Source organism: Ambystoma mexicanum, chromosome 10, assembly GCF_040938575.1.
Source record: "Ambystoma mexicanum isolate Mex_15411 chromosome 10, UKY_AmexF1_1, whole genome shotgun sequence".
In the NCBI taxonomy this organism is placed as follows: domain Eukaryota; kingdom Metazoa; phylum Chordata; class Amphibia; order Caudata; family Ambystomatidae; genus Ambystoma; species Ambystoma mexicanum.
This window is the reverse complement of record NC_090932.1, coordinates 1,511,894,696-1,511,921,096: the sequence shown is the minus strand read 5'-3', so window position 1 is coordinate 1,511,921,096 and position 26,401 is coordinate 1,511,894,696. Positions and strand designations below refer to the sequence as shown.

The window sequence follows — 26,401 nt, the reverse complement described above, 5'->3', positions numbered from 1 at the left end:
CGGCGTAAGCGGAAGCACCTCAGACTTTGCCCAGTTTATCTGTAGCCCAGACAAAGCGCTAATTGCAACTATCTCCCCCATCACAGGTTGCAGGTTCATTCGAGTATATTTTATGTATAAAAGAATATCATCTGCATAGAGTGAAATGATAGATGCAAAAGACCGAATTATCACGCCGCAATGAGAGTGAAATTCTCTCAATACACAGGCCACCAGCTCAATAGCCAGGGCAAATAAGAGAGGGGAAAAGGGACAGCCCTGCCTAGTGCCCCGAGTTGGAAAGATAGGAGCACACTGGACCCCATTCATATACACCCTCACCCGTGGAGCTGTATATAAAAGGCGTATCCAGGCGAGATACGTAGAGCCTATACCCGAGCGGCGCAGAACCTCAAACAGGAATCAAACGCCTTTTCCGCGTCCAAAGCTACCACTGCAATCGGAACCTCTGGATTCACATTATGCATCATAGTAAATAATCGCCGCAGATTATTCTGAGTGGATCGTCCCGGAATGAAACCCGCCTGGTCGGTAAGGATTAGTGCTGGCATATGTGGGAGAAGCCGGTCTGCAAGTAGTTTAGCAATGATTTTATTATCAGTATTTATCAATGAAAGGGGGTGATAAGAGGAACAACATGTAGGGTCCTTGTTGGGCTTGAGTAATACCGTAACCAGGGCAGTACGCGTGGACTCCGGGAGTACCCCAGAGGTCGCCGCTTCCTCAAACATTTTACCCAGGTGGGGAATAAGTAAATCAAGATATGCCTTGTACAATTCAACTGATATGCCGTCCATTCCTGGGGCTTTCCCGTTCGGAAGCGACATGATCGCCCTACGGAATTCCTCTGTCGTGGGGGGTTCATTAAGCAGACCACCCACCTCAGGTTCAAGCCAACCCAAGGCAACCCTATCAAGAAAGTTAGTGATATCATCATGCCCAGCCGAACCAGTGGCAGTGTACAACTGTTCATAATAATGGCAAAACACCTCGTTTATCCCCAGCACATCCTTGACAGGCGCACCGCTCTGTGATTCCACCTCCAGGATAGGCTCTAAGCAGTTCTCCTGTCTAATAGCCCAGGCAAGAGTCCTACTCGGACGATCACCTTCCCCATATCTCGCTGCTGCCACTGGGTCACCCAGGAACCGCTCATCATCCATCAGAGCCCGAACCTCCCGTCTCCTTGCAGCAGAGTGGTTTGCAGATCTGGAGAATCTGCACTTCCCTGAAGAAGTTCAAGATCTCCAATTTCCCTTTCCTTACGCGCAATTGCCCTGCAAATGATCTTAAGTACCCCCTTCCTTCGACATGCACCAGCCTCACAGGAACACCTTAAGAGTTTCCCATACCACCACTGGACTAGGAACCGACTCCGCATTAAACTGAAAGAAGTCTGTGATGGCCTGGCGAAGCTCCTCCCGGAACACCAAGTCTTCTAACGCTCAGGCGCAGAACCTCCAACTAAGCTGGCTAGGGTAAGATGGGGGAGACTGTGTATATGTTTATAATTGAACGCTGTGTGATATTATTACTTGTTTCATTTCCTAGTGTGTGTTTTGGGCTTAGAATAAATAGAGTAGTGTTCCACTTACCTGTCTAAATTGCATTATTGTGTGCTTCACTGTGTGAACTCATTGTGGACCCCTGGCCCCACTCGCACTCTGCTGCGAATAGCCTTGACTGCTCTCCTCTGCTACCTTGATTGGGTTTGGCCAACCTCTCAAGAGTTCCCTGTTCACTAGAACTAGGGTAGCCACTTAAAATCGGTCAACCAGCCCATATTCTACAATTCCATCTTAACAATGCATTACTTAAAGCTGGCACACTCTGCTGATGCACTGCTTACAGTGGGTTCAAGCTGCTGATGCACTGCTTAAGGTGGGTGCAATCTGCATTGCTAACCAGTGCAATCTGCTGATGCACTGCTTATAGTCCATATGGTCTGCTTGCAGCCAGTGCTCTGTTTAGAGCTATTTCGGTTTGTGGATGCATTGCTTAAAGCTGTCACACGCTGGTTATGCACCTCTTACAATGGTTTCAAGCTGCTGATGCACTGCCTAAGGTGGGTGCAATCTACATTGCTTGCAATTTGCGGATGCATTTCTTCATGCGGCTGAAACCTTCTGAAGAAATGCTTATGGTGTGAGCATGGATAACAGCGGACACAATCTGCAGACAAATAGGGTACAGTGGGTCCAATTTGCCTTGCTTGGAGCAGGTGTAATTTGCAGATGCATTTCCTACAGCTGGTGCAATTCCTATGCTTATAGTTGGTACATGCATTTCTTGAAGCTGCTGCAGTACGCTGATCTACTGTCTGGAGCTGATGTGGTCTTGGATGATCCCTCTCATCAGTTCTATGAAGCTAGGCTGCTACGACCAACAGTGATCAGGGCAGTTGGTTTGTGGCTAGCCAAATCTTAGCTCCTTCAGTCGAAAGAATGTATAAAAAGACGGTAGGAAATAAAGAGCCATGCCTCTACAAATAATCATATCATAGTGTTAGTATGATATGGTGCTGGATGCCTTCTGGCGGGGGCATCAGAGTTGCTTGTCCAGATTTTCCTGACTAAATAGAGATGTGATGGCACTGAGGCCCGGGAAATGTGCTCCTCGTAGGATTGGAAAAGGAAAACAGACGTCGAGAAACGTTAAAGGTTTTTGGGCAACGCACCTGTTTCTGAGCTGCAAAGATGACGTTCATAAAGTTCATGTACTGTAAGGCGCTGTCTTCTGCGGCTTTAATGACCTGCAAGATAAATGTAGCCGTTATCACTTATGGGGCACAATCACTGGTCTGGCAGTGGGGACATCTCGGTGAGTAGGTAATGGTCAAGTTATAATGCTGTATAGAAACTCGTGTTGCCACTATATAGCTAGCTATATTCTGATTGAGGGGCTCAGGTGGGAACACAATATGTTCAGTGCTTACCCCCGCCCCTACCCTCTGCAGTTTTGGGGAAAACTATGCAAAACTGTTTACTTTGTACCCCCATGCACGGAGTGTGAGGGGGGAGACTGATTCAAAAGGTTAAGGGAGACAGTCTGCTATGAAATGCTAACCTTCTTAAAGCCACGCACATTTATTTGATATATCTACAGAACTAGAATGGTCATATTTTTGTTAAAAATGTATTTATATTTCCAAGTAGAGATTTCTCTTGACTATTTTACACTATTTGCAAAGCAAATCATGTCTCACAATTAAAATGTTATTGTAAAAATGCAAAAAAGAACATTTTATGTGCAGCAGGCGTCCATTTTCAAACTACAAAACTCAACTGAAAATTCTTACCAAAATCCGTGATTTAATTTCCTGGACAGCTGCATGCAAACAAGGGGAACATGGTTAAACTTGTAGCACAAACTAAGATGTGTGGCAGTAAACGGTACAGAAATATAGAATTAGAAACATCAACTGCTGCTTTTTTTTTAAAAAAACCCTAATTATCTCGCCTTTCACATTTATGGTAGATGGTTTATACCATATTCTGCGTAGCAGAACTCCCTTATAAAAGCCCTCTTTAAAAGCCACCAGAAAGGTTTTGCGATCCCAGTGCCACATGAGCTGCAACCCGGCCTGGCTGAACCTTTAGCGAGCCACACACATACAAGGGATAAAGTACCCCCGACTGTACGCTAGAAGGATATTGCAAGTCACAGAGGAGTTCCAGTAAATGAAAAGATATTTTATTTATATCGCTCTCGCACACACGTGTTTCAGAGCGCGACCAGGCAAAGGGAGGGGAACAAGGGAGAAACAAAAACAACGATCTCACTAGGCTCAGTGACATTGAGAACGCGCAAGTGCATGGCAAAGGGAAGGGGAAAGTGCATGGAAGGGGGGAGAGGTGGAAAGTGCAGAACAAGCGAGAGAACAGAATAAATAAGTAAAATAGATAAATAATGGTGGTAGTGCAGCCAGCAAGTGGCAAGTGCTAGATTAAGCAGATAGGGTAGATCTGATACGTGCGGAAGAGAAGTGGGTGCGGGACTGTATGAGTATAGATACAGACTCCAGTGCAAGGGGTGGCCCGGAGGCAGTGCAGGAGGCTGGCAGGGTGAGCAGGTACCTGGGCCCGAAGAACATAGGGTGGCCAGGTGCAGGATGCCGACAGAGAAAACAGATCAGCATGAGGGAAGAGGGGCAGAGAAGAGGAAGGTCTTGAGGTGCTTCCGGAACCGGAGATGATGGTTCTCAAGTTTCAAGGTGGCAGGGAGGCTGTTCCAAAGGGAGCCCCCAGCCGAAGACAGAGATCTACCCCTATATCGTTTCTTTGATAGACGACTGAACCTGAGGGAGTTAGATGTAGAGGAGCGAAGGGCTCGAGAGGGGAGGTATTTACGCAGGGATAGTTGGAGGTATTTTGGACCAAGGCCCCAGAAAGCCTGGTGGACAATGCAGAAGGTTTTAAATTTAATATGCACATCCACTGGGAGCCAATGAAGGGATTTCAGAGCTGGAAAGATACAATCCCAGGGCTTGAGGCCAAAGACAAGTCTTGCAGTTCTGTTCTGGATTAATTGTAAAGGGCAGAGAGTGGAGGCAGGTAGATTTAGAAAGAGGCTGTTACAGTAATCCAACCTAGAGAGAACCAGAGCTTGGGAGACCGTCAGCTTTGGAGGGAAGGAGAGGAAAGCCAGAGTACCTCTGAGGAGGTGCAGTCAAAAGTTTGACTTTTTAGAGATGTCAGAGATGTGTGCGGAGAAGGAAAGTGTGGAGTCAAAGATGACACCAAGGTTCTTGGCCTCGCAGGTAGGGGTAGGAGGAGGGCCAAGGGAGGCTGGCCAGAGAGTGAGGGAAAAGGATGGTGAAGGCGTACCAATGAGGAGAATCTCAGTCTTGTTGGCATTTAGACAAAGATTGTTGGCAGCACACCAATTTTGAATGGCGATTAGGCAATCAGAGATGAGGGAAGGAGAGGGGGTGGCTGAAGGAAGTCTGAAAATGAGTTGGGTGTCAGCATAGCACTGGAAATTAGAGCAGAAGATGCAAATGCAGTAGGCGAGAATTGCCAGGTATTGGTTGAAAAGCAAGGGTGAGAGGTTAGACTCCTGGGGAAAACTGCAAGTAGAAAGGGAGATAGACGACAGGAAGGACCCAAGTTGTACCAGGGAGGGTCGATCAGAGAGGAACGAGGTCAGCCAGGCCAGAGCCTGATCGGTGATGCCCAGGTTGTCACCGAGACGGTTGAGCAGGGTGGTATGGTTGACTGTGTCGAAAGCAGAGAGATCAAGTAGGATGAGGACAGAGGAAATGTTGGAGAGCAGATCTTCACAGATGTTCAGGAGAGCAGTTTCCGTGCTTCTGAAGCCAGATTGGTGATCATGGAGAGAACCAACAGAATCAGAATGAATGTTAAGCTGAGAGATGGCCCGCTTTTCCAGAAGTTTACCCAAAAAGGGAGTAATGGAAATTGGACAATAGTTAGCCGGGCAAGAAGGATCAGCAATAGGTACCAAAAAGAGAACCGAGGCCGAAGTCCGAGTTCCTTGATAATGTCACACAACTCTGAGGTGAGTTGCAATATCCTTTTTACCTAAGGTAGGGTATATTTTATTCTTATAATACATGGCCACACACCGTCAACCCCTTTCATATCTGTCCAATGATTGCCCCTACTGAGGTCTATGAGCATTTTAGCACATAGTAGTAGTAATAACACTTTTTAGAGAAGTAAAAACATGTTACTTTAATAGTGGGTATAGTAAATAGACAAACTGAGTTAGTAAAGGTTTTATTTTGCAATACCTAAATAACATGGTTTATTTAATAAATTAAGCATTTTAATTGCAAAACTGAAACAGGTTTAACATGAGCATGCTTTAGGTACCATATAAAAGTAAACTGTGTATTAGAAAGTGAAAACATTTTACTGTGCATTAAATAGTATGTTGCAGAGAAACAGAGAAACAGGTTCCTTACTTGAGTTGATTTTTTTTCCCATCTGCCCTTGAAGTCAAAATGCAGCCTCAATATCAGTAGTTATTGACTGCACCCTAAACATTCTGATTGGCTAAGAGGAGGTCAATAACGATATCACTTTGCTAAAAAGCATTACCATTGCCCCATTTAATGATAGGCAATGTATAGATCTCGGAACGGTGAAGGACCTGCCTGGTTTTTAACCAGTGATTCCAAGCTGCACACAGATCACTGACGAGAACACTTAACTTGTAAGCATATTTTGGCTGCACAAGGTGACCATGGGGACAGTGCAGAGGTGAGCTTACAAGGGATGTCTTTGGAGTCCAGAATTGCGAGTTCACCTGCGGATGGCAACTCTTCATGGCCCATATCTACAGCGTTACCCAAGGTTGTTTAAATTTAGAATAAACTCTTAGAAGGGCTGCTTCCCTTCAAAGAGTGAAAGGCAACTAGGGTCTCCTAGGACAAGCCTTAGCCAAGACAAGGGAATCCAATCATTTTAACGATAATGATAATTACCTGCGCCGTACCAGATGGCAACGGTCCACCCCAGTTGCTAATAAATGGTAAATGTCCTAAATATCATTTTTGAATAATAAAAATACAGAACACATGACAACTCCAACTGGCTCAAAACGTTGGGAGTGCAGACTAGCCCAAAATGGAAGGTTCATATTTATGCCATTCCTGAGTTTGCATCACTGGCACCAAATCTAACAATGGGTTGATTACTGAACTTTTTATAAAGCTAGAAGGTTTTGTGGTGGTTTCTTAAAATGATGATTTTAGACTAGAGATAGAGTTCAAAGATTTTATTATGAAAAAGAAGATTTGTTAGGCGGCCCAGAACTCTAAGCTTTATTTGCTAATTAGCCACTATTCTTTCCTCCTGCTCGAAGACTTGAACGTACAAGCGTTTCAGCCTCACAGTGTTATCCCAGTCTTAATACTATCTCATTCAGATAATCACTGGAACCTTGACTACAAGTTCCAGGATTCCACAGTGCTCTTTATCAGGTTTGGTTTTTAACTTTGACTTCAAGTTCCAAGATTTAATATTTCTGCTCCCACTATTTCATTCTTTTGAATTACCAGAATTCAGTCATCTTTGCAGTCTGTTTTTACCAGGTGTAGCTAGGAAGTGAGCCTCCAAGTTCCAGCATGTAGTATTTCTCATTTCTATATTTAAAAAAAAGTATATTGGACCTTAATTCTGGTCTGTTGTCCTTGATTGATGGCTCACAGCCTTTTTTTTTATTAAACAAAAGACTGTTTTTCTAGTAGATTTTCTCCACTTTCACATTAAGTATATCACAAGTCACAGAGGCCACAGTGACGCATAGAGCCAGAAAAGTAGGTCGCAAAATTCAGATATTGATATTGTGTGTATCTGGGACATTTTTAAAATTGGTTTTTGGTTTGCTCATCTGCTTCTATAAACCTCATACTCCATACCCGTCTTGGATTTGTAAGTGTTTTCTACCTGAGACCCCTTATTTTACTCTTCCTAAGAAGCTTATTTAAATGCTGGGGCAGTTTTACTTTCTGTTACATGCTCCATGGCCCCAGAGGTGTCGCACATGGTGCGCAGCTTTCACTCACAGCACTACAGAAGTATATTCTGAGGGCACCTTACTTTTGCCTCTGTGCCTTGGAAGAAGTAATGGTGCGCTGTGCACCCTGCTTTAACTTAGAGCGCGAGTGACTCTGCACCATGTTCTCACATGTGACAGACTCGAGGATGCAGTTGTGGAATAAAGGTGGATAACTATGTTTGTTCCCCTAAATGCAAATGTTCTCAGTGTTGACCTTTGCAGTGGTGCGTATCGTGATTTAAGCTTTAGCAATCAGTGAGCCGATGCCGCTTTGGTAGCAGTATGCAAAATGACTGTCCACAACGCAGGATTCATTAAGTTCACTTCCTGACACTTTCCTTCTCAAAAACCAATATAGAGCATGTTCATGCCCATCGTCTGCTTCAATTTCTTGTTTTGGGTAGACCCAGATCAGTCTTGCTCTGGTTCAATTTACTCTAAAATCAGGTAATTACTCCCATGAAAATAAACCAGGTAGTAACATAACGCAGGTGCCTGGACCCTGATGCCACATTAACTGCTTGGTTGACCAGTGCAGAGCAACTGCATAACTACAACATGGCATAAAGAAGGGCTCTCCAAATGTGTTTCATGATCTTAAGAAGGCCATAAAGATACAAAGTACATCTATTCATTTACAATGACTCAGTTAAAAGAAAGGATTACAACAGAATGTCGGTTTGAAAATTACAAATATAGGTTTCATTCAAAATATTCGAGTTGAGAATGGGAACTTTTTCACTTCCAAAAATGTCACTTTACTCCAACCTTGCAAAAGTAGTGGATAAAATACTCCCGATTTTATCTGAAGCCCTGTGTGGAATTTCTGTGCGCAACTTTCCCCCTCTTCCATCCACATTACTACTTTCTATGCATCCTTTCCCTATCAGTTTGCCTTTTGGGTTTGCTTTTTGTTGCACTGAAATGAACCAAAATAGAAAATGTACCAATAGAAAGAAAATTACGCATTTGACGTTTTCCGATCCGATTTAGAGAACATGGAACTAAACATACTTTGCAAAACCTGACTTTTTGGCTTTTGATCCAAGTGGATATTCTGTAAAATACCTTTTAACTCCTTGTTCATCCGGTGAATATCTGCAGGTGGTGTTCAGGAATACATATAAAACTGTGTGACAATCATTTGCTCAGATATACAATATCAAAACAATAAAAATCCTAGAATGACATGATCTAGTCAACGGTTCCATGTCATTTCATCGCCAGTCATTTTTACGACTGGTATTGTTTTATTTTTGGGGGGTGGTTTAACCCCCCCAACCCCTGCCCCACCCCCCATCTATGTGTAACTATTCCCGACATCCCCGGCCCCTTATCTGCCCTTTCCCTACCACCTTCCCCAAAACTTTGATGAATTATTTCGCCAAAGTGTACTCGTAAAAAAAAAAGTCGTAAAAGCGACTGTCGGTGAAACAACGGTATAGTCAACAAGTCCCCTGGCCTGCATTTGGAACCCCCGCCCCATAATTAACACACACCCTGCACTCTGCCAACACCGCTCATACTTGACACTTTTTCCCCATTCAACAGCAAAGTTGACTCGAGCCCAGTTAAGACATCTTCCTTTTCTTTCATTTACTTAAAACCTATTTTTCTACTCGCTCACTCTTTTCTGCGACATTGGTTAAAGCTGGATGTGGGGTGCCTCACAGTTTACGATCCACAGTACTGTTGAATCCAAGAAGAAACCTCTCGGACTTGACTCTTTGCTTCCATACTAAGATGTCTTCCATCTGCATTGTCAGAGCAGACCTGCTGCAGATAACTGACCAGAAAGATGTATGGGATACGCCAATTACACTATAAAGCGATTATCAGTTGTTGCATTGTGCCACGGCCATAGAGATACACCGAGCCAGACTAGTAGGCCGCAGAACTCTGGGATTATTTAAATATCCATTTGATGTATATCTGGACCATTTTGTTCCTTGCTTTTTGATTTGCTCATCTGCTTCCATAGTTTTAAATCTTGTTTTAATCCCTGTAATTCGCATGCTGTCTTCTTGAATTTGTTAGTGTTTTCTACCCGGGACCTCTTACTTTCCTCTTTTTGGAAGTTTACTTATAGGAAGCGGACTACCCCAGTCTCTCCCCAAATGACAGACTCAAGGTAAATGAGGGATGAAGTCATGGAATAAGGTTGGCTAACTAAGTAAATATTACTAGATGTGAAGGATTTCGGTGTTGCCTTTCACAGTTCATTCTAATATTCGGGCCCTCAGCAATCAGGGTTTTGAATTTTCAGTGGTTTTATTGGGAATTTGCAACTCACAATCCCAGCATAGTGTTTCAACCGAAGGTGATTCAGCCAGTTGTTTGCGCTGGAATTCTGGACTCCTGGACTCCTGGTCTCAGTAGGACTGTAAAACTATTGCAGTTATTCGTTCTGGAAGTCTGGGCTCACTTTCCAGCAGGCTGTCGTTTTCCCAGTTAGTAATTCACTCTGGAAGTTTGGGCTATTTTCCCAGTGGGCAAATGTCTTAGTTAATACTGTGACGAATCTTGTAAATTCATCCCTTCTTCCCAGGGATGAGTCACCTCCTTTGAGGCTAGGGAGGTGAGCCTGCTAAGCAAGAACATTCCTAGGGGTCTGGGGAAGCGGGACCTCACTGGGAGGGACTCCCTTCTAGGGGACAAGGACTCCCATATTCCTATAAGGAACTCCTTACAAAGAGTACCCTGTCTGCATATATGGGAAGAGGAAAGACAGACCAGTATCTAAAACATACTAGCACTTCTCCCATATCTTTCACTGAAGGCAATGCTGGAATCCTCACAAACACAGCAACTGATGGATATCAACATGTCCCTTTTAAGTACAGCAGCGCAGGTAAAGAGAAGGAAACTTGAATGGAGAGAGAGGAATCCTATGTAGACGGGAGCTGTGGACATGAGGAAGTCCTGGAGGGGTAGAGTCGCGCCACACTGCAGAGCCAGCAGTTGCGTCGAGCAGCGAGGAGACGAGACAGATGCCAGAAGGCTGGCACTGAGAAGAGCGAGTTTGCTGAGATGGAGACAGAAGAAATACCACTGTCTCACCTCGTGGCGTGACAACAATGCAGCTGTGGTGGGCCTGGGGCCGGCAAACAAACACAGGGGGCAACGGAGGAACAAATCCTCCACTTCCAGTGGGAAGAACGCAGAAACTGCTGAAATGGTCAGAACAGGAAACGCAACCACTTATCCGACGGAGAAGCTGAAGAATGGCACCTCCCAATTGAGACGTCACTCTGCTGGAGCACTCCGAAGATCGAGAAGGTACCAGAGTTGCCCAGGCTGGAGGGAGGTGAGCCGAACAAGACGAGAGGGGAGAAATAAGATTAAGTGGATTGATACCACACCTGGGGCAGTAAGAACCACAGAGAAAAAAAGGACAAGGAGGCTTATGGGAGCAGTAGAAACTTAAGTGTTGGACATGGGCAGAGACCCAAGATAGAGTCACAAAAGTTAAGCAAGCCAGGGGAGAAATGGGGTCTGAAGAGCCCCAGAGAGACAAGTGACATTGTGCAACATAGGAAAAGAAAGAAACCTGAATGTTTCAATCAGTCTAAGCAAGACAAAGCTAGTGGCAAGATAACTTGAGACCTTTGATTGGTACAAAGACTTACAACTTTTCTTAAGGTGCATGAAGAGAGGTCTGAGAACTTTGATTCAATGAACTATCAAGGACAAACACATGGGAGGGATCCAAATAACATTGGCCAGACGAAGCCTGAGCTGGAAGGCTATGCTTCTGGCTGATTTTTATATTGTTTTTTCTAGAGTGTCACGGCCAGATAGTGGAAAGGTTTTGACCGAGGACTATTTTTGTTTTTGACAAACGACAAGCACCCTTAGTTTTAGTTCATAGGAAGAAACATTCCCCCTTAGTAATAGGGACAGTCGGGCATTTTCCTCTTTTTAGTTAAATAAACATCCCTGAACGATGTCCTCGAGTCGGTCTCACTCTTCTGGTCCGCACAATAGTTTGCACTGGGAATCCGAACTCGCTATGCCATAGTGCAGCTTCTTCAGGGCCAAAGTATCTCTGTTCTGTAAGGGTGTTGAAGACGGAAGACGACACAAAGTTGGCATGGTTTTGGTTATAGGCTTTTATTAGTGTATACAAAAAAAAAAGGTCCTCACTATCCCCATCTTCTTTCCCAGACTCAAAACTAATACTAAACGGTCTGTCAGAATGTCAGTCAAATTAATCTCCACCGTCCTGTGTCACACTAAAACTAAAGAATAAACAGAACGTTCCTTCTTCAGGAGAGTGCCTCCCTTCTCCTGCTTCTCGGATGGTCTCACAAAGAATGTTGTCTTACAACAAAAATTCCTGGGGCTATTACTCCATTGCACTGGCTTGGGGGTTTCACCAAGTCTTCATACAATTTCACATCCAGGAGAATGGCTCCCTTCTCCTGGTGTAGATCTACTCAGTTTCCAATAAAACCGGGGGAATGACTCCCTTACCCATGTGTCTCCAGCACAACTCTCAGCTCTGGACCAAGAGAATACCCCTCTTCTACTGGTATTGCTTGGCACAGTTCACAAGGCCAGGGAAGGAACGACTCCCTTCCCCATGTGTCTTTAAAACAACTCCTAGATCGGTACCAGGAGAATGACTCCCTTCTCCTGGTGATGTTTGGCATAGTTCTTTTTCACTGCATTCAGCTTGATGTACACTTTGCCACTCTGGTTTGTTGTTGGCAAAGTCCCAAATCGTGTTGGGGTCTTAGACTCTTATCTGGTGGTCAGTGGTTCTCTCTTTCCCACTGCGACAAGAAAGATTCCCTCTAATGCTCATGGTATCCGCTTTTAGGTCCCAAAGCCTTCTCTGGCTATACCAAGTAGCAGGCTTCCCACTACTGAGGCGAGAGAGAGTTTTGTCAACCAGCCTCCCTTCTACCATCACATCCCCTGTGGGTCTCCCGTACCTCCCGTTACCTTGTGTGGGATCATGGTACATCAATTCATACTAAAAGAATAGTGCCATTACAGTTAATACTCATCCGGCCTCATTAGGATCCCTTAATCATTCAAATGTACTTGTTTTCCATAAGATCCAAAAAGAATAGAACGACCCTGACATTTACGACCGTTTAATGCCCTCCAATCCCAATCAGTTAATGAATCCCACCACAGCCAAAACTATTGATTTAGTACAACCTAAAAGGCAGCAAGCACCAACAATTTCACAGTCGATAGAGGTGTTTGAGTTTACAAACGTATTCAAAAAGGAAATTTGTTTACCCTGAAGTGTGCGGCAGTAGACCCAAAAAAGGTGTTTCAGCATCTCCAGTTCACTTATTTTTCCACAAAATCTACAATTAACAATCTCTGATGCAATCGGTTCTTATCTAATGTGACGTATCTGTTGATGTCGTCGCCTCTCCCCCAGTGGGGAGACCTTTTCATGGGACCAGGGTGGTGTGTCCACAGTATAATAGTCCCCCTGGGGGTGGTGCACTGGGGGAGGATCACATAGGAGAGGAAGCCCCTTATGACCATCCCGAGAACACGGTATACCACAGCTTTGTTAGACCCTCCCACTGCCCAACTAGTGCCAATATCTTTTATTGTAAAGGCAGTCAACCTATTATGCTAGACTTGACTAAAGTACCAAAGAACAGAATGTGCTTTCCATATAGTTCCAATGCAAGTACTGTGAAGAAGATGATGATCAGGAGAATGAAGATCACTCCAGTGAACCGGAGTGAACGGTCTAGTCTTTTGCAGCATTTGATTGGTCAAAGTGATACAAAATAAAAGAGGGAAACCAAGATGGGGAGAGCGATCCTCTGAGGAGGACACCTGGGGGACGCCGACCCGGTGAGCAGGGAAGCCCAGCAGGATCCGCCATGAACTGAGGCGAACGGGAGCATGAAGATAGTCCAGGGAGAAGGAGCGACTTTCTCTGCTGGCCGAACAACCCTCCGGGTGTCCCAAAGTCTGGGGAGCTGCTGGAGAGAAGAACCGCTGCCTAAGAACAAAGCAGTGACTGACGGAGTAACTGCCGAAAAGGAGAAGAGATACCCGAAGGCGACTGGAGATGGAAAGCACAGCCCGAGAAAGGAGGAGAGACTGGTGGAGCTGTCGCCGACTCGAGAGAGCATCCGAACGCTAGCAGAGACTGAGCACACCCACTTGGAAGACGTAACCCACACAAACAGGAAAGCGTGCAGACTGAGAGGTGCTAGAGATCCGGGATGAATTGGGGAACAACTGCAGAGTGCAATATAAGAGGGTTTGGATCCCTGGGAATAACATATAGAGCAAGAAACAAGTATATGCTTGGCAGGAGAGTAAACCAAGCTGGCTAAGAAACATTATTGCAAGTCTGGGACCCGCAACCATGAGATCCCAAGAATCAGAGGGTCTGGACCCTGAAAGCAAAAGAGATAAACGAGAGGAAACCATATGCTTGGCTGGATAGTACACCCAGCTGGTATAATTCATCAATTGCGAGTCGGGGACTGGTCTAACAGTAAAGTGAAGAGATTCCAAGAAAGTATGGGGTCTGGGACTTCAAGTGTGAAGAGACAAGAAAGTTGTCAGTCCAAGAGAGAGAGGTAGTGAGAGGGATAGAGAGAGGGATGTTACTAGAGATGAGAGCATCCAAAGTGTGGCCCGCTGCGTGTGTGGAGCCAGAAGTTAAGACAGAGAGCGAGAGGTCCTGAGGTGTCAGGAGAGTCCAGATGGATGTTGAGGTCACCCAGCAGGAGGAGTTCAGAGGAGGAGGAGAATAAAGAGGAGGCCAGGTCAGCCCATTCCGAGAGGAAGAGAGTGGATTGTCCTGGCGGCCGATAGAAGGTGGCCATAAGGAGAGAAGATTTAGGCGAGAGTGAGAGCCTGCAGACTAGGCATTCGAAGGAGTAGTAGGCTTCAGTGGGGATGATAGACAGACGTATCCATTCTGGGAAGATCAATGCCACTCACCCTCCTGAACACTTGGGCCTGGGCACAGAGAGGATCTTTTATCCTTCAGACAGGAGTGTGTCAAAACCTGTGACCGAGCTGTCCTTGAAGCATGTCTCAGTGATGGCGATCACATCAAGATCCATGCATTCCAGGAGGTTGCAGATGTCAGACGGGTGTTTGACAGCAGAGTGAGAGTTAAGCATGGCAATATGGAGCAGCTTGCCATCTTTGAAGTTCTTCTGCGGGGCGCGCAAGGCACGGTAGTCCTCCCAAGCGTGGCAAGAGAGCCAGTGGAGGATGGCGGAGGGGCCAAGGCCGACAAGGGAGCCGGGACAGTAAGGCAGGGCAAGGGTTCCTGTGCAGAGTAGGAGGAAGGCACAGGAGGCATGGAAGCCTGTGCAGAGGAGGAGGAAGGCACAGCAGGCAAAGAAGCATGTTCATGGGGAGAGTTACGGTTTGAGAGGCGAGGTAGGAGCCTGTCAAAGAGAAGAAGGTTGGGATGAGGACCCTGAACCATGATGGTTCCATTCAGAAAGACATTAATGACAACCCTGGAAATGGCGAAGAGGTCAAGGAGGACCTCCCAGCGGGTGCCACCATTAAAGGGAGAAGAGGCTATAGGACAGAGAAAGACGACCATGTACCGGGTCCATAGGTCGGGTGAGGTAACGACAAAGAGGATGTCTGAGAGAGTCTATGGAGGAAGCTGTGACATAGGTGTCTGCAAAAGGAAGGCCTGGGTTGGAGCCCAGTATGCCCTTCTTAAGTTTCTTCCAGCCGAATTTAGTGATAGGAGAGGGATGGGAAATAGAGAAGCAGTTAGATAAGATAGTAGAAATAGATAGTGACATATCTAGCTGCAATGGTGAGGAGGACACTTACCATGCTGATGTACTGAGGCACATGTAGGGGGTGAGGAGTGCAGGGCAAAAACACAGGGGCTGGGGGACAGAGGGCGCAACAAACGGGCACTTTCAATGCAGGCAAGGGGCACAGCTAAAAACGATTTTTAAGTAAACAGGCAATTTAAATGCAGGAAGGAGGCACAGGCTTAGAACGGTTTTCAAGCAAACCGGTGTTTTCAGTGCAGCAAACAGGCACTGCTAAAAACGATTTTCACACAGACAGGCACTTTCAATGCGGATAACAGGCACAGAAGACATTGAGTAAACTGCATCAGTGTGCAGCCAAACCTTAAGAATGTTGGACAAAGTGTGACAGAGGAAGTGGGTGAGGGCAGGGGTGGACGAAGACGGCACATATGTAAAAACATACTTCAAAGCGGACCGGCAGCCCAGAGATGGAGGGCCGGAGATGGAAGTTGCAGGTAGAGAAATGGTTTGTCGGGCGAACAGTGAGAGTTAGTGTCCGGATGGATGATGCTGCATGGGAGGCTTGGAAGTGAAGCGAATAAATGCCCCCAGAAAGGTACTGTAAGACTCGATGTAATACTTACCCAGAGTCATTCTGCCACTCCGGTGTTGCTGAGGTGGTAATTTGTGTGTTTATACACGTTCGCCCAGGCCCAACGCTGGTGTGTATTCAGGGATCCTTCTACAAAGTCCCTGAACACTTCCCTACTAAAAGCTTAGTACTTACTTGTCACAGAACAATCTTATGGAACTATGACATTTCTACAGCGTGTGCCTTATCCTGATCTGCCTACAACAGGCTACTGATGCCCAGTGTCCCACTCGGACTTTGAGACAATCTCATACCTAGACAGGGAAGGACTAAAGCCCAACGCCTCTCCAAAGAAAGTATTACAAGTGTTGAAAAGAGTTTCCTGCTTATGTTGGTCTGATAACTTAATTGTATTCCTGAAACAGAATATTCTACAAAGTTTATTACAAAGTGGTTTTTACTTACCTTGAATTGCATTCTAACACTGTGGTTTACTTACCCGAAGTATTGCATTCGTTTTAGAAGTTGTTTGCTAATTGTGATGGTACTTACCTTTCTGAAGATTTCATTTTGCCTCTGTTATAGATATTTAAAAACACCATTATGTCATTATGTTCTTATATCTCCCAGAGTGTATAAGTGTATCTTTGGACCATATGTATGCTACATTTTCATATTACCTTCCTACAGCGCTTTCTCCATCCTAAAATAAGCCTGGCTGCTCTGCCATAGCTACCCTCACCTTGAGTGGTACAGGCCTATACTAGAAGTTGGAGCTCGGTATTGCCAAGTAAAGAGTGTTATAAAGTCCTAAATAGATGGACTTTAGAAATTTCCCCAACCGTGTTTGCTGGGGTGTACACTGCAGAGCCAGGGGTGTTAAATAGGAGATTGCAGAGTTGTTGAGTGTGCCAAGGAAGTGACTAAAGAGGGTATTTGAGCCAGGGAATAGAAATTAAATCCTGAGAGCGGACTACCGGAGTCGGAAAGTAGGACCAACACTCTAATTGACACAGTTGTACTTGCGTTAAGCCAATAAATGAAATCACAACCCATAGTAGAGCCCTCTTTTCATAGTGACCAACACCAACACACTCTTTTGAAGAAAGAAAAGAAAAGCATTAATAATAAAAAATAAATGAATGTGCAATTTTTGTATACTTGAGCAAGAGATGTATGCATCTATGGGATGTTCAAACAGTTTTCATTATTGGAGTAGGTGTTGACTGAATTGTTGGCCAATCAATTAAAGTAAACTGAAATAATACAATCATAAAATCTACACATTCCACCTCCACATTATAAGGTATGGCTTCCCGTTACTGCAGTGATCGCCTTCGCCATCAGCCACCTACTTCAAATGTGTTTGAACACCACAAACCCCACATTCATTTGTACATCAGCGACTAGGATTATTGGCAAACTTTGAGTTCATTGCTCCTCAGAGTTATTAGTGGTCCTGGGCTACGTACAACACATTCATCCATACATAGATGAATTTACTTGAAATCATCAGTCTTTAAAAGGATACAGCAGAGCGCTTTCGCCAGAGATCCCGCCAGCAAGGTTTCTGTGTGATGCGCTTTCATCTGACCTGCTAAAACAAAGAGCATGACTCGCACAGACCGACAAATATGTCCTGGAACAGGGTTATAAAGAAAACTTCATTTCATTAAATTATGTAGGTCATAGTATTCACATTTTGGGGTATGTCAATTACTTCAAGACTAGTATCACCCAAAAAATAACTAGGTGGTAGTAAGACCTACATGTACATATTTACATGTTTAAGGATTGCTATGTATATGCTATGGAAAAAAGTACAGTTCCCTCAGGTTTGCCACAGGCTTCATTTACAGGTGTATAAAAAAATTACATAATGGCATGTGCACCGCATACCCGCCACCACTAACGATATCAAAGGAAGTTACAGTGTATAAACAGGGATCTCATTGGCTCTTTAGGAACTGAAATCAAAGCCCTTTCAAATCGATAAAATCACAGGGGAAAAAATGGATCTTATTATAAGAGTTAAACCAAGAAATATTACAAAAGGAGATAGCAAGGCAACCACTGGTGACATTAAATGAGAACCCTGCTACCTGCTTGGAGCTTCTGGTTTCTGTGGATTGTGCAGAATAGAGCCTGTGTCATCGTTTCCCCCAGAACTAAAGACACTGAAGATGGGTCAGCTGAAAGATGGAAGCCTCAGGGAAATAGGTTTACTAGATAATCCAAATGATTAGCAATTTAAACCCAGGTGAATCCTAAATAAGACATCAATGGAGCGTGTCCAACACCACCCACGAGTAGAGGCAATGCCTAAGAGCCTTTAGCACAGTATGATTGGAACAAAAATAAGTCCTTTTATTGCATACAACCTATACATTTAGAAAACCAAACCGGATTCTACCAAAAAACGGAATGAGGCCCATTTTAAGATCAGAAGAGATGAATTGGGTAGCCCAGACACTTTTATTGTGGCGATCTGTGCAAAGCTCAGTGACTATGTGAAGAGGGAATGAAATTGGCAGAAGACACATGTTCAAGAAATGACACGTGAACCACTAGCATGAGTGGTCAGTGTTAGTTAGACAACTTGCAAAATATGAATTAAGCTGCTCTTTCATGTGCGAATATTGCATTAGGGAACATCGATATTCCAGCGGACCAGAGAAAAAATAGCTAAGGCTGCCCAGGTGAAAGAATAAGCAAATGGCTGCAGGAGGAAAGTGTTGTGGTCGGCATTATGCACAAAGGGCTGTCCATATTGAAGGTCAACATGCTCTGTTAGGTAATGGTTTAAAAATAGGATTAATGCAGATTTGCTATGTGTGAGAATTATACTTTAGCCAAGGCTCTGCAAACAATGGTTCTGCAGAGGTTTTGTACTACAACTCAAACAGCCTGTGATGCTTTCAGCTAAAATATGGCACTGATGCGCAGTGCATTCTGGCGCGCTCGGAGCAATAATGGATATTTGCTCCATGCCTCAGTGAAAGGTGGTTCCATGTGTTAATATCCCCGCAAAAATATTGCGATACAAAAATATTGCCATATTTCTGCAACGATATTAACCCATGGACCCTGCAACCCCTGCATTATTTTTAAATGTGCGGGGGACACCCCAGCAACCACAAAATATCCTCTCCCAAAAATATCACCTATGGCGAGACAAACAGCCATATGTATGGTGATATTTTTGGTGGGGATATTTTGTAGGGATACCTGAAAGCTGCACTTGCCGTGAACTGTACACAGATTTTCGGCATCGTTAGCATTATTTTACTGGACAAAATGTCTGCAACCTCATTTGTTGCTTATGTTGGTTTGCATTGCTCATCCAAGAACATGGGCTGCGAGAAGACGGCAATCCGCAGGAGCAGTCTGGTACCTGCTAAGGTTGCAATGAGTTGGAGTCATTTTCTTTCAGGTTTTGAGAAAAGGAAGAGCTCTGCTCTTTGAGGTTACGTAGGTCACTCCGGCCAGGGGCAAGCAGTAAACCACAAATGTGTAGATGCTCACATCAACAGGTTTGAGACATTTCAACCCTGCCTTTGCGCAGTGCTTTATAATGCGTACTTTGGAAAGGTCAGACAGAAAGTAAAGACCTCAGTCGAAGAGGGAACACTTTGCTCCGGGCCTGTTGGTTGATGTGCTCTCTGCCTGGCTGTTTCCAGGGTTTTCCAGCCACTTCTGGCAAGATGAAGATGTGTAATACACCAACGGTGATGTATTCTCTTTAGATCACAGTATTTTCTGTGATTTATTCCTGTTGTAGTTTGCCTTTCATGAATAAATGGCCACATAAGAGCTAACTTATCTTCCAAATACGTGTGTTTGTGTGAATCATTGCCTTCCTGCGTCCAAGGTTGGCCCTTCAGTGTACTGGTGATAAAAAAAGATATATGGCTGTCTGTGCACTTTCCTGGCAAGCAAACACACAGTCCTAGCCAGCAGAGTGAATATTGAGGAGACAAGGGAGTCATAGTACAAAAGCCACAAGTTGCAGACCCTTGCCTCAGGTCAATAGTTTTTTAACCGCAGGGGGCCCAGTGAATCCCATAGCATTCATCACTATTCTCAGACACTCAGGCTGATCTGCCTTTCGGACTGAGGCCTGGAGTGCACACGCCTGTGACAGGCATCTCAGACAGGGATCTCCGGTGAATGGGCATATTTGTGGAGATAAACACACTGAGAACTTGATGTAAGCTGGCTCCTTTATGGAGTCGGCAGTCGACTGTCCCAAAGAGAGGCACGCAGGGCAGGTACTGTGGCTGCTGCACAAGAGAGGAAAACAAAAGGAAGCAAGAACTGAATAGAAAAGTGAAAGGGGAGGGAGAGAAAATAAATAGGACGATTCCACGAATGTGAAGTAATAGGACAGATGGCACAGGATGCGAAGGAAGAGGACAGAGAGTGGGAGTAAAAGAGAAGAAAGACAATCAAAAGGATGAGGCGAGACAAAGCAACAGAGAGGACAGAGATTACATTGTAGAGGTCACTAGAGTACCATTTAACTGGGGTCTGCAAGTACAGCTTCCAAATGGTGTAATGTGCAGCACACTGGTGCTTGCATGAGTTTCTCTTCCAATGTAAACACCTCTGCACAGAAGAAACCAGATGAGAAGGAATCAAAACAGTACAAACTACAAAACCAATGTTGCCAAATCACCATGGCTCACCAAGAGATTCAAAACATGAAAGCCACATTTCAAAATACCCTTTAATAGGAACATCTTTCTGACCAGAAAGATTTCTAGCATTTGCAACTCTGGTAACATAGCTCACGCTCCATATTCACACCATTTATGTTCTTACTTTTGGTCATGAGATCCTTTATGTCCTCCATGACTATGTCATTTGCAATGCTTAATAACTCATATTTGCCGTCTTTGCTCCCAGAACAGGTGGACTCCAGGAAGTCATTTGCAGAATCTCCCAGCAGATCGCCATCCTTCCAGTGTTTCCCAGGGTACAAAAAGCGGCTGCAATAAGAGAGCAGAAAAATGAACATCCTAGATTTTCACCAGGGACAATTTCTATCTTACTAATGGTACTGAATCTTATGTTCCGAAGAAGACGTCCAACCCCTGAAAGTGTACCGTTTCAAAATACATTCATATTAGCTCTTCTCTTGTGTACAGAAACCTACAGCATCTTCCAACATCAAATATCATAAAGACAGTCAGAATGCCATATATGCACATTTTTGAGATTTCATTATGAGTGTCATATTAGGTTTTGGGCACGCATTAATGTCCATGCACTTTTTTGCCATTATTTATTGTGTCATGTATATATGCTGCGATTTGTTTCCTCTGGTTGCCCCTATGCTAATACTGAAAGAAGCCCCCCTGACCTCATAAGTGGCAGCCATGTTAGCTCAATAAAAAAAATGGCATTGTGTTATTCAGGTTCTTGCGGCGAGGGATTTTGATAACATGAAAGAAACTGAGTGGCATTTTGTGATGGAGAATAAATACACAGGTAAATACAATTGGGCCCAATTGCTCAGAATGCTCACACAATTCTCCAGTTTCGCAAACCTCTCGAAACATGGCTTTTTCAACAAAACACGACTAAGAACTCATTCCAATGGATGTACATACCGACCCACAGACCGCCGACTCGCAGTACTACATTACTATTAAAAGATGTGTGAAGGCATCATGATGTAGACACAGACAACTGAATTTAAAGTTTAACTTAGAAGCTTTTATTAACAGAAAAAGGATTGGAAAAAAACCCATCTTTCCCTATAAGGTGGGATTTCTCTACCTAAATAAACTAAGAATAGCCTGTGTCAGGAAGTCCGAAGCAAAGGTCTGTCTGTGTCCAAAACCTATACTTGCCCTCACATCTATTTGTATACAATGTGTAGGGATGACAGTGTCAAAACAAAAAGTGTTCAAATAAAGGTTGAGAGCTTCTACCAGCTCTTGGCTTGTAAAGGATTTATTCCCCAAAGTTCAAGGCAGTTCCCCTTCCCCAAGCTTTCAAGTCTTTCAACTCTTCTACAACAAAGTTCTTGGTAATACTTTCCAGCGCTTCTGATTTGGTTATCTTTCACCAAGTTCATAAAGTAAAGTTCCTCAATTTCAGTTCACACCAAACACAAGCTTCTTAATCAATATTTTAAGTGGCTTTTTCATAGGTAGGTGTCCTCGGTCTAGGAGCAGTTGTTGAACCACTCGGTCCACCCATTACAGGTCACACAAACGAGACACCAGTCTTGCCTCTTCCTCCTTGTAGGCATTTTGCCACTGCTCAACTCTACAGTGGTGCTTGGTTAATTCTCATTTCACATCCTGCCACTATTCACTTGTTGCACTTTAATATACATTCTTATGGCTCTTGCCAATACTTGTTTTCACAAATGACACAGTTGCTTTACAATGTAGGATTCCACGAAACTGCTTTAATTCAGCTTAGTATTGAAGAGTACTTATTTTTCATTTGGATCATTCTTCAAAAATGCTTGCTTTCATTTAATTAGATATATGATATGATATTTTATTTATATCGCGCTCGTAGACAAGTGTTTCAGAGCGCGACCAAGCAAGGGAGGGGAACAAGGGAGAAAAAAAACAACGATCTTACTAGGCCCAGTGACATTAAGAACGCGCAAGTGCATGGAGAAGGGAAAAGGGGGAAATTGCGTGGAAGGAGGAGAAGTGGAAAGTGCATAACAGAGGAGAGAAAATTATACAATAATAAGTGAAATAAATGAATAAAGGTGATGGAAAGGTGGTAGTGCAGCCAGCAAGTGGCAAGTGCATGATTAGTCAGATAGGGTAAATCTGATAAGTGCAGAAAAGAAGTGGGGGACTGTATGGGTACAGATACAGATCTCAGTGCAGGAGGGAGGCAGTGTGAGCAGGTACCTGGGCCAGAAGGACAGAGGGTGGCCAGGTGCACAGTGTCAAGACAGAAAACAGGTCAGCAGGGGAGAAGAGGGGCAAAGGCAGAAGCGAAGAGGAAGGTCTTGAGGTGCTTCCGGAACCGGAGATGGTTCTCCTCAAGTTTCAAGGCGGCAGGGAGGTTGTTCCAAAGGGAGGCCCCAGCCAAAAATAGAGATCTACCACCAGCTTGTTTCTTTGAAAAACAACTGACCCTGAGGGAATTTGAAGTAGAGGAGCGAAGGGCTAGGGAGGGGAGGTATTTACGGAGGGATAGTTGAAGGTATTTTGGACCCAAGCCCCAGAAAGCCTTGTGGACAATGCAGAGGGTTTTAAATGTAATCCTCGCATCCACTGGGAGCCAATGAAGGGATTTCAGAGCTGGAGAGATACGATCCCAAGGCTTGAGGCCAAGGACAAGTCTCACAGTCCTGTTCTGGATTAGTTGTAGAGGGTGGGGAGTGGAGGCAGGTAGATTTAGAAAGAGGCTTACAGTAGTCCAACCTGGAGAGAACCAGAGCTTGGAGAAAGTAAGCTTCTGGGGGAAGGAGAGGAAAGGGAGAGTACCTCTGAGGAGGTGAAGTAAGAGGTTTGACTTTTTAGAGACGTCAGAATTGTGGGCGGAGAAGGAAAGTGTGGCGTCAAAGATGCCTCCAAGGTTCTTAGTCTCGTGGGTAGGGGTAGGAGGATGGCCAACGGGGGGCCGACCAGAGAGTAAGGGGAAAAGGATGGTGAAGGTGTACCGATAAGGAGGATCTCAGTCTTGTTGGCATTTATACAAAGATCGTTGGCAGTACACCAATTTTGAATGGCGATTAGGCAATCTGAGATGAGGGAGGGAGAGGAGGTGGCCGAGGGCAGCCTGAAAATGAGTGGAGTGTCATCAGCATAGCACTGGAAGTTTGAGCAGAAAATGGAAATGCAGTAGGCAAGAGTTGCCAGCTATTGGTTGAAAAGCCACGGCGAGAGGTTAGACCCCAGGGGAACACCACAGGTAGAGAGGGAGATCGATGAAAGGACCCAAATAGTACCTGGGAGGGTCGATCAGAGAGGAAAGAGGGCAGCCAGGCCAGAGCCTGATCAGCGATACCCAGGTTGTCATGGAGACGGTTGAGCGGGTGGTATAGTTGACCGTGTCGAAAGCAGAGGAGAGATCGAGTAGGATGAGGACAGAGGGAATGTTAAGAGTCAGGATTGGAGAGCAGATCTTCACGGATGTTCAGGAGAGCAGTTTCCATGCTTCTGGCAGCTCTGAAGCCAGATTGGTGGTCATGGAGAGAGCCAACAGAATCGGAATTAAGGTTTAGCCGAGAGAGGGCCAGCTTTTCCAGGAGTTTACCCAAAAAGGGAGTAATGGAAATTGGGTGAAAGTTAGCCGGACCAGAAGGGATCGGATGTGGGTTTCTTGAGCAGAGGATGCACAATGGGGTGCTTTAGAGGGGAGGGGAAAGATCCAGAGGCAAAGGAAAGGTTTGCTTTACTTTGGTTCAGCATTCATTAAAGTTACATAAGTGTAACATAACATGCACCTGCCGCCCCGGTGTCCCCCTTCCTAGGCTGACTCACCGGTCAGTGCTTACAGCATTCCAGTGCGGTCTCCAGCCGCCACAAACTCTCTCTCCCTCATGTGGCGCCTCGCTCTGTCTCCACAGCATCTCTGTGCCTTTGTTCCTGTCAATGATGCATCTCTCGCAGCCAGTGCCTCACTCGGAAGCTTTGCCTGATCACTCTGGTTCCCATTTCACCGTTCGCCGGAGGCATCCAGCTTCTTTGAGTCTCGCTTCCCGCTGCATACACTCTGCATCGTTCTGAGGCTCTCAAGTACTCGTCTGCCACACTGTTTTCCATGAGAGGTCTGCGCTTCTCCAGCAGTCCACAGCCCTGCTTCCAGAGCTGCCTCCATTTTCAAATGTCTTCCTGCTTTTAAACTTCCCGCCAGGTTGATTGGACAGAAAAAGACTAGACCGCTCCTTGCTGACTTGGAAATTCTACATTGCTCTTGCTCACCTCCTCCTCGTCCCAGTACATACCTGGGGTGTGCATGTCGGTGTGTGAATAAAGAGAGGATGTATTTCTGAAGTTGGTCTCTTCCTCGTCTCAGTACCTAAATGGTGTTTCTGGGGGAATGATTTAAGGGAAAAGTAAGGAAGGGATTGACAATAGCCTATAATGGCATGGAGGATATTGGACTTATGGTGAAAGGGAAATGGGGGATACTGCGTCTCATCCGTAGGTGCCTCATCCCCATTCTCCCCAAGTCTCCACCCAGGTAGTCCTCCCCCACATATCCACCGCCGTGGTCAAGATCCGATAGCGACAGCATTTCCCTGGCCACCTGGGAGGAGGATATATCGAGGAAAGAAGCGAGGACCACCTGAGGTTCATCACCAATGCCAGCCCAAATGTTGGCTATTCACATTCTATACAGCACTCTGCTGCACTCAAGCTAGGTCTTTGCTTTAAACAATAAAATAAAAATAAATGTCAGTGCTTTGGGATCTTTAAGCATCATCTGCAATATATTCTAAAATACCAACCAAGTTTTTGGATCTGGAAATTACAAACAGAAGTATATGTCTTTGCTGGTCAAGCTACCACCTTGTGGAATTCTCTGCCAAAGCCCTTCTGTCAAATAGGTAGTGATCTTGGAATGCACTGTATTTGACATTCATAACGTGACAGTTTCCATTGTAGCGGTCTCCCAGAAGGGGGGATTGCCCACTTTATGGAGTGTGCACACAGCTGGTTGAACACGACCTGGTCTGTGGAGGTGAAAAGAGAAATGGGAGGTGAGAAAAAGCGAGATTGTAGGGAATAGCTTAAGCAATGAAAGATGCCTTTAATAGGCCGCAGTGGGGAACCGCTACTCTGCCAACCTGGCAACATCAAACTCTGAGGGCCTAGCGTGATTAAGGTTTTGTGATTTTATGAGACCCAAACCTATTGGCCTATGCTTTTACCCCACCACAACCACATAATCAGTGTGATCAGAGTTCAGGTCTTCGCACAATCACTCTTTACAGATTTGGTCTGGCAAAGGGCACTACAGAAGCATGCTTGAAATGCACCACAGAGAAAAAGTAAAGCGCAGCACAACAATGCCTGTGTCTGGCATTATGTAGTGCTTGATAAGAAAGTGAGCTCTGTCCTTTATAACTAGTGTGAAAACCGAACTCTGCTTCCAAGATGGGGGCGTGTGAGGTTTTACCAAGTTATCTTTGGGGATTTTGTAGAGTCTGTGGGGCTAGGATGGTCAGCCCACTGAATATTAAAATCCAGTCAGATTTGTAGAATGTAAAATGATTTATTAATATACAAATAAAAACGTTCAGTGTAGATTTGCAGAGAGCTATTGGAAACAAGCTTTTACAAACTTGTACTATTCTTGAACATTGAAGTACCGCATGTGCAGCAAAGGCTCCAGAATCCAGCAGAAAGCACGCTTAGACAGCACTCACGTTTTCGTGCCCATGTGTGACAAGGCCACCCTGTCCTGTTTTTGCTTTGGATTCTGGGGCTTGTAGATTTGTATTTCCCATTTGATATTTAGGAAAACTACAATTCCCAGAATTCGAAGCAAAGACAGGACCTTCTCACACATGGTCATTGCAGAGCTCTGGTTTTGACTGAAGATGACGACT

General features: G+C 44.9%; 1 protein-coding gene across 3 annotated transcripts in view; it reads right to left on the bottom strand.

Annotated features, from left to right (window-relative positions):
- GTF2H3 (general transcription factor IIH subunit 3) overlaps positions 1–26,401 on the bottom strand; it is an 89,170-nt gene that overhangs the window by 14,204 nt on the left and 48,565 nt on the right. For 2 of the 3 annotated variants that reach the window (XM_069619691.1, XM_069619689.1), the window contains exons 4-8: positions 20,680–20,846; positions 17,387–17,452; positions 8,596–8,625; positions 3,299–3,327; positions 2,678–2,752 (exon numbers count right to left, since the gene is read on the bottom strand). In XM_069619691.1, coding sequence (XP_069475792.1) covers positions 2,678–2,752; positions 3,299–3,327; positions 8,596–8,625; positions 17,387–17,452; positions 20,680–20,846 — 367 coding nt within the window. The remainder of the gene's footprint in view (positions 1–2,677; positions 2,753–3,298; positions 3,328–8,595; positions 8,626–17,386; positions 17,453–20,679; positions 20,847–26,401) is intronic. The other variant, XM_069619690.1, reaches the window with a different exon arrangement.